General features: G+C 45.4%; 1 protein-coding gene across 1 annotated transcript; it reads right to left on the bottom strand.

The window, feature by feature from the left end:
- Positions 1 to 2,212: 2,212 nt before the first annotated feature.
- Positions 2,213 to 6,997, bottom strand: LOC143524944 (uncharacterized). Its single transcript, XM_077018350.1, has 2 exons — positions 6,795 to 6,997; positions 2,213 to 5,371 (listed from the first exon to the last, which is right to left on the bottom strand). Exon 2 carries the CDS (start codon positions 5,317 to 5,319, stop codon positions 3,472 to 3,474), a length of 1,848 nt encoding a protein of 615 aa, XP_076874465.1. The 5' UTR covers positions 5,320 to 5,371; positions 6,795 to 6,997; the 3' UTR covers positions 2,213 to 3,471.
- Positions 6,998 to 9,035: the final 2,038 nt, after the last annotated feature.

Here is a 9,035-nt window from a genome sequence, read left to right as displayed (position 1 = left end):
CCACGGCACCATTCTCCACGACAACACTCTCCACTCCCTCCTCAGTCTGCCCACCTCAGTGAAGGCCTTCATAGGCTCTTGAGTAGGAGAACGAGGGGAGACAAAGCCAAGCAGTGGAACTCTGACACCGCAACTCTGACATGGGCAGCTGTGACGTGGGCAGCTGTGATGTGGGCAGCTGTGACGTGGGCAGCTGTGATGTGGGCAGCTGTGACGTGGGCAGCTGGGACATGGGCAGCTGTGACGTGGGCAGCTGTGATGTGGGCAGCTGTGACGTGGGCAGCTGTGACGTGGGCAGCTGTGACGTGGGCAGCTGTGAGGTGGGCAGCTGTGATGTGGGCAGCTGTGACGTGGGCAGCTGTGACGTGGGCAGCTGTGACGTGGGCAGCTGTGACGTGGGCAGCTGTGACGTGGGCAGCTGGGACATGGGCAGCTGTGACGTGGGCAGCTGTGACGTGGGCAGCTCTGACATAGGCAGCTGTGACGTGGGCAGCTGTGACGTGGGCAGCTGTGACGTGGGCAGCTGTGAGGTGGGCAGCTGTGAGGTGGGCAGCTGTGACGTGGGCAGCTGTGACGTGGGCAGCTGTGTTTGTGTCCCAGGGCCAGCTTGGTCAGTGAACCCTTCACTTCAGCTGCCATATAAATATATACATTGTAATGGGTTGACCACTCACTGAAGTCACCTGCAAGGTAATTTCAAAATAGTTTGCTTGTTGTTTTGTTTTGTAGAAGCTGCAACCAAGCTTTTTAAACAAATCTCAGCTATGTCAGTTAAAACGAACTTTGAGATGCTATGACAAGGACATTTTATTCAATACTAATTCAGTAAATAACATTGATTTGATGATAATACTAACACTGAATCAGAATCAAATGTAAAGAAAAAAATCAACTCAAACATGACCTGTTTTTTCATGGTGGATGCTTGTAATTCACAAACATTATTCACACTTCATTATGACAGTGGAGGCTCTTTTGCACCATTCAGAAGACAAAATGATTCTTCGGCAGATAACTCTTCATTTAATTAGAGGGCACCCTTTCATACCAGCTTTTGAGGGAGTATGTGGGTGTGTGGGGGAGAGTGTCATTGATTGCGTGTGTGCGTGTGCATGTGTGTGTGTGTGTGTGTCCATGTGCGTGTGCATGTGTGTGTACATGTGCGTGTGCATTAAGGTGATGAGTATTTTATCTGGCAAGTGTGCTGGTGTTTGTGTCCACTGTGTGGGTATAAATCTTAATGCTTGGGGTTCTGCAGTGGTGCACAGTAGATGACTCACCCGTCAATCATGTGACTCATTAATCACTGCAGCTCTCTCTCCCTCCCCCTCTCTCCCTCTCTCTCTCTCTTCATCTCTCTCCATTCCTCCATCTCTCTTCCTACCTCTTTCTACACCCCCCCCCACCACCACCACCACCACCCTTTTTTGGATCTACTGTGTCACTATACATATTCCTGTCATATGAATGTGCTTTGACATTCCCGTCTCACTCTTAGCACTTGTGGTCTCTCCTTCAAATCGATACCTTTGTGTCTCCTGTCTGACCGCATGCCATCACAGTCAACTGGTTGGTGAAAAAGGAGGATTTGCTCATGCACGTTTGTGCGCACGTATACGTATCCGTGCGCACGTGCACACCCGCCCGTGTATGTATCTGTGCGCACGTGCACGTGGGCTCATATGCAAATGCAAGAATGAAAGCTAAAACTTCATCTTGATCATATAGTTCAAAATGTAAAAGTGCAACAGACAACTTGACATCATTTTATTTATTTATCAGATTCACCACCAGTAGAGTCTCTTTTATGCACATGTTGGGTTTTTAATGTTTTGTTGTTCAGATTGAACACGTCCATTGGCGCCCTGAGACTCTGGGAGACATTTTGTTCTAACACACGTTTCCGGACTTCAGCTGCTAACTCATGCTGCACTTGTAATTCCAACCATTGTGTTGTCAATGTTACAGGCAGGTGAAACGGAGAAATGAATACACCGCACAGTCTATTAGAATCAAAGGTCCATTTGAACTGGATATATGAAAAAATGTGCTTGAGTGAATCAGTGGTTTATTATTCTGGGTGACTAATCAAACGCTCTCCAATAAGGCATTAAAAAAAAAAAGATCTTTAATAAAATAGTTGATTTTATTTTTGTCATATAGCAAAACTAGTAATCAACATGCTTTTATTTACACATTGCACACACTTGTTTATTTGACACTGTACAACTTACAATCTGGAAGTTGACATCAACAACAAATTCCTTTCACAAGACTTGTTCACTTGTGGAAACACATTTTTTTATGATAGTTTTCTTTCTCAGGGTTTTTTGTGTATTTTTTAATAACCACAGTTTTGCAAAGAGACAGTTTTCCCCACTTTTTTTCAGTTTTTTTAGAAGATGCAAATACAGATACACGTGCAGACACTTCAACCTCAGCTCACGTCTCACAGCTTTTAAAACATTTCAAACTTTTTTTTTCAACAGACATAATATATACAGCTTTCATTTGACCCTCAGGACAAAACTATGATATAAATGATGGTCAAAGTGATGAGATCAGCAATGGTGTAATTATGCACTGATAGGATGTTGAACGAGACGAACCAATAACCTGTAATATGAATAAATGTGTAAAAAAAAACTTTTTAATGTTAAATCAGAAACAAAAATGTGAGGTTTAGAGAAATCACTTGCATGGGGAAAGAATACTGAAGCCCTAACAGGACACTCATTTAATATAGGCCCCCCCCACCATTTTACACTCCTCTAAACAGAATGGAAGATTTGCTTTCAAGTATTTATGTTGACTGTTTGTTTTTGTTTCTTGTAAAGTTTATTATTTTCTCTGGTGCAAGACCTGCATGCACATAAATTAAATAGATCAATTAAGGCAATAAGAGCACTGATAATAGTAATTAAACACATTCTACAAAACGATCAATAGGGTCGGTAGGTATAATCACAGGTGTTACAGACCCAGAGCCCAGAAAGCCAGATGTGTCCTGCAGTGCCTGGAGATCAAAGAATTCAGGCTCAAGCTTAGATCCTTTGTTTTTTTTTATCACATTAATCAATCACATTTGACCAAGACAAAATAAATCTCTGTAAACCTGGGTCTCTTGCAGTTGGCACCTAAAATATTTTTTGACATGCAAGAGTAAAACCATACCTGAATGAAACCTGACAGATTCACCCGTAAGTTCTCTCACCGAACGAAAATGTAAACTGCGAGAGGAACTAAATGTGAACACGGAGGGTCCGATACCTCATAAACATCGCGTCCTCGCCTGAACTGGAATGTTTTTTAAATAAAAAAATAAATAATAAGAGTGAAGAAGAAACAGAATTAGTCCTTTACTAGCCCCAGAGCTCACACTGTTCTCACCTTTGTTCTCCTCACTCTTTGTCACTCTTCCTCACTCTTTTTCATCGCTATGGAAACACTGCCAGTGTCCACCCCTAGTCGCTAGAACAGCCTGCGATTGTAGTAGATTTTCTCGATGAAGTTCTCCAGCTCCTCGTCGCTGTCTGGCGCCGGCTCTGGCTCATCGTACGCATAGTCTGGGTGGTAATAGTAACCGGGGGCTGCCACACTCGCAGGGGGGCGGGGCTTGGGTGCCGGCAGGGTTTGGTAAGTTCGTGGATGAGGAAGGATGTAGTTGGAAATGACTGCGTCCGCTAAAGGGTAGGTGGGCCGGGGCCGGGGCCGGCGAGGCCCCCCTTGGGTCCAGGCTCGCTCCCTCCCCTTCGGCCTGTCTCTGTATCTGCGTTTGGGTGGCTTTAAGCCATAACCCATGGAGCCACCAAAGTTGTAGTCATAAGAGAGGGTGGGGTTTGTGTAGAAGCGTGGTTCAGGTGGTGGGAAATAAACAGGGTAATAGGCTCGATATGGCTTCTGGTAATAAGGAAAGGATGGATAGGCCAGTAACTGATTTTGTGGCTTAAACCAGTAGTCCTGCTTGTTGAGCTTGATTTTGCTTTTCTCTTTGTACCATTTCTTATATGGGTTCACCTTGTAGGATGCTTTCTTTTGGGACTTGGGGTGCTGATAAACGGGAGCCCTCTGCTTGGCTTTCAGGGGTACTAAGGGGCGGAACCGGGGGGCATTGCTGGGGGGGGAGTCCTTTCTTTTCTTCTTCTCTTCCACATCCATGATGATCTCAACGACATCATCGGCAGGTAAGTGCAGCTTACTGGAGATTTCAATCAGCTTGTCGATGGTCTCGGGATCCATTTCGTCATCGTCGTTGTCATCCACTTCGTTAGAGCGCTTGTCCTCAGCCACGTTGCTGAGCAAGGACGCAGTCTTCCTGTCCTTCATATAAGAGGCCGCTTTCTGCTTCTTGCCCATGTAATCCAGAAGCATGTCTGAAGCGATGTCTGCAAGCCTCTGCTCCTCATCGCGGGCTTCCTGCGCCTCCATCTCCTGCCGCCGCACCTCCTCCTGCTCAGCCCGTGCCCTCACTTCTTCCTCCTCACGGGGGAGGACCTCTTCCTCCTCCTCCTGCTCGACAAAGTCCAAACCATCCATGAAGTTCCTGTCAAGCTGAGGGGGTGGTTTCTCCTTCTCCTGCTGCCACTTCAGCTTCTTGCTGGCCAGAGCCAGCTGCTGGTTGTAGGCTCGGTAGCCCTTGAGAGGCGGGAGGATCTCGTTGTCCTGCAGTCCAAGGTCAATGTTCTGGAAGTAGCCCCTGGCTTTACGCTGAAGGGTAGTGACGATTCCAGGTGAGACGATGGCCTTATTGAGCAAGTCCTGGAGAAGCCTTTCCTTCCCCTCCAGCTTGCTTTGGTTGTTGCCTGTGTCACTGTGCTCGTCTGAAAACCTCATAACCGTCTCCTCCCCGCCCTTCACCTCCCCCTGCGCTGCCTCGCTCACGTCCGACCGCGGTACGGTCGTGCTCTCCTTCTCCACCCTGCCCGGCTCCGGCTCCCCGCGGCCCTCCTGGTCCCGCCACATCTCCGACCCTTGTCCCGGCTCCCTCCCTGGGTACTCCTCTCTCTCCATCCAGCCACCCATCTCCTCCCTGGCTGGGTGGTCCAAAGCCTCCAGGAGGACAGAAGCTAACGCCCTAGCAGGATCTACACCTGGGATCCAGCCCTGCCCCGAGGGGGTCCGGAAAAAGCCGTCCACGTTCCCGCGTGTCCCGTCTGCCTCGGCCGGGTCGTGGTGCGCCGGCTGGAAGGTCTCATTGCTGGTGCCGGCGAACGGGCTCTCAGCAAGCAGTGGGGCGGCGGTGGCCAGCAGTGGGGTGATGCTGAGTAAGAAGCTGAGCAGGAGAGCAGAGGTGCTGGAGGAGGGACGGCAGCAGATCATGACCAATCAGAGCAGACCGGATGGGGCCGGGGAGAGGGGACAGGGCAAGTACCTTGCAGAGACAGTAACATCAGAAAAGTCAGACTGGGTCCATCATAAACAGCCACATCCAGATAATCCCAGGAGAATACATTTCCTGGTCAAATGTACTTTGGTTTTTATTAACAGTATAGCTAACTTTCCCAAAGGAATTCTAGTATGAAATACACATATAATGTTCATCACTGTAAGAGATGAAGATATTTCTCAGTCACACCCAGTACAGTCTTATAATGACGTTTCTAACATGCTTTGGAGAAATTGCAGTCTGTTTAACGATATATAATTGCATGCAGTTTTGTAAATTTTTTATCACGTAGCTTGTAACCAGGCAAAAACCACAAATCGTTCATGTGATGCTGTTTGGCGTTCGCCGTCATCTTTCACATTCATCTCGCCCCACACGCCAGGTATACTGTTCTACAGCATCGTAGGACGGGACTGATAGCCAGATTCTTTGGCTGCCGTTTCATAGCGCGTTATAATTATTTCGCTGCCAATTATCACACTGCCTACATGGAAGCGAATGATTCTTCGCAATTAAGTTTTCAAAAAACGTATTTCACACCTCGACTTGATTCTTGCGAGACAAGCTACTACAAACACACGAACAACGTGTAGCTAGAGGAATAGAGCTATTGTGTGGCTACCGTGCGCGATACTTCCAGTGAAATCAGACTGTGCACTGAAAGATTTCGCGTCTGTTTTCCTCTTATTAAGTAAATCCATGTTAGCGTCCAGTTTAATGTCCATGATATTCCATTTTCTATACGGCTGGAACTATACGTGGACTCCTGTTGAACCTACGTTTGTCAAAATTACTTCGAAGATTTAAAAATTCTTAATTCAATAAACTTGTGCAGCAGTAAAACAAATTGTTACGTCCAAGACACCATCTTATAAAAAAATGTTCGCATTGGGTTATATAAATGTAAATGTTACGCGTAAACTTAGAATGAAGCATTATTCGCCAGTTTTACATATGTTGGAGAGATTGACGTGTAAATAAATGAATATTTATATCACATTTTTCGCAACTAAGAAATTCCAAGTTTGTGTTGACAAACCATAGCAAACATCTTTGGCATCTTATTTTTCCGTATCTCCCGATAGTCTGAGCGATTGCCGTGATTCATTCAGAAATATATGTCTGGTTTCCCTTGATCTGGTCTAGCTTAGCCTTGAAGTATATTACTGTTGGTGATGATTATCCAGTCAAAAAAAATCTTCTTCACTCTCATCTTTTCTTCTTATTATTAGTCGAGCGGTATTCATAGTCTCCTGGAAACGGGCTCTTTGTCTGATTGTCTTCCATTCAGTATCGGCGTTAGTTAACGATTCTATAAAGCGTTAATTCCAGAACTCCTTAACATGATCTGTCTTATACTTAAGATATTTTAACATGTCTTTGAGAGAATTATTGAAACGCGACTCACCTGCTATCCCGCAAAAAATAGCTGCAACTCAGAAGCGTGTCTGTGCCGCTTTGTGTGTAACAAATGAAGTTCAAAGACAGTCTCGGTCCTTAATTTCATTCAAAACTCAGGGAAAAGTTTCTTTTCCCCTCAAACAAATATTTCGTTTACACTTCAGCCTTTTTTGCCCATGTGAAAGATGTCATTTGTTCATTGCACATGAATGTGGCGCGTGATTTTTTTTTCAGTACCACGGACAGCGCAACGCCAATATGTACAGACGCGTCTACCCACGTGACCGAAAAGTCATCGCGGCGTGTTTGACGTCAGACTCTTCATTGATAAGAATTTCGTGTCTTGTTTGAACTCTGAGGGTACGCTACGCTATTCTGATGAATGAACGGAAACGGCATGAATGAAACTATCTCCATTAAGAACGGGGGTTACTGTATTGTAAATATGAAATATACCCGTTCGTGCAAATTAAATAAATTCATTTTTAATTCATTATGCAATAATTAATGCAATCTGAATTTAAACGATGGAAAATTAGGCGTATTCTTAGAGCTCATAATTAGACAGTGAGTTAAGACCCTTATTCTAAGGTCCCTTCTTCTAACTGCGTTTAGTAGTGCCTTAATAGCCGGCTTTTCCCTCTTGGCCTGTTGATGGTGTCTTAGGTGCCCTTAATCGGAGCTGGAGTGGAGCCGAACGGCGGGAACCATCGTGACGCATGCAGCTGAGCTCCGCTGCTCCGTTTCCGCTCAATTTCCCGAGCTCCTTCAATTTTCCGCTCTTTGTCTCTCACGCGGTCGCTGACTTTCATCCATCTGTCTCTCGCGTCATCCTCACATTCTAGACACATTTAGAAACTCATCTTTAAATGTATCGTATGTATTTTAGTTCACTTATTTTACATACACATAATACTAAGAAAAAGCATTGGGTGGGGGAGTGTCTCTAAAATCATGCGATGATGCTTCACGGCAGTCTTTCCTCCCGTGCTGCCTGTGCAAATATCTCCTTCCGAGAATAACGTGGTTATAAATTTTTACAATAATATTCCTAGATTTTAGAAATAAGCCTAATTGGAAAATACTCCGAAGGAATCAGAGCCAACAGCAAACCCGCCAATCACAGTTTATGATTCGTGTAATTGGATTAGTTGCAGTGCGGATATTGAAGTCCCACGAGACACATTCGAAATGGCAGCATCATCACAAGGGAATCTAATTTAGATTTCTGAAAATGTTGAATGCGTCACAACAGTTTCTTGAAACATCATTACGCGTATGGGCACAAATGAAGAGTATGACCTAACAAACTATGAACAATCTTATTTGTCATCATAATTATCTTATAATTACGCGCTGCTGATTAATGCAGATCAATAAGTATTTACATTTTTTTTCTTTGATGGACTATAATCCCATATAGGTAGCATAAGAGTAAAAGGATGGAGACCTCGGTGTGTTTCTACTTGGTTGAGAATGGTGAAGCACTATAGGGCCCCGAGGGCAGATTGTGATACGGCTTGGCATTATCGACTGCCACTCAGCATTAGCGCCGTGGCGGCCCTTATGCAGCGCTCCACTCCCCGCGCTGACTCACCTCTCCCAAACTGCCCCACCACCTTAAAACTAAGATAGACTGTATCACACCAGTGCGCTGACATGCGCACAGACTCCGAACTTCAGTAGACACTTACTTGTAATATGTAAGAAAACACTATATAATTAGTACTGAGGTTTTAAAAAAAAGTGAGGATAATGTGTGTTCTGGCTGTGAATGCACCTTTGTGATTGTCGTGAATTTTCTGTTATTATTACTATTAACATTTGTCTTCGCGTAAATGGAAACCGCGCACCAATTGTGCGAACACCGTGGAGTTGTCACTGGCAATTATGACTATCTACAAAAGGCCCGCGGCTATTAATGCATGAAAGTCCAAAGGACCCTAATGGAAGTGACATAACACGCACCTTATGAATAAAAGAATTCGTACTCCCACGAGATGAACCAAATAAATGATCGCTCTGGGAAGGATTCATCTCCGTTTTGGATTTGACTCCTCTGCGACTCGGGCGTAATGATGTGTAACCCAAGCCTCGCGCCCACACGAGGCGCGGGGGTCGCACGCGCTCTGCAGCTGTTTTGATAGCCCGTCCTAAGCGCCCGCTCTCCTGAGACGAGCTCTCAGCTGCCGAAAATGTCGGACAAAAAGGTGCCTTTGTGCGCACCGTGTATCGCACACGCAAACCG

Source organism: Brachyhypopomus gauderio, chromosome 10, assembly GCF_052324685.1.
Source record: "Brachyhypopomus gauderio isolate BG-103 chromosome 10, BGAUD_0.2, whole genome shotgun sequence".
NCBI classification, from domain to species: domain Eukaryota; kingdom Metazoa; phylum Chordata; class Actinopteri; order Gymnotiformes; family Hypopomidae; genus Brachyhypopomus; species Brachyhypopomus gauderio.
The sequence above is the reverse complement of the archived record's forward strand: the minus strand, read 5'-3'. Positions and strand labels throughout refer to the sequence as shown.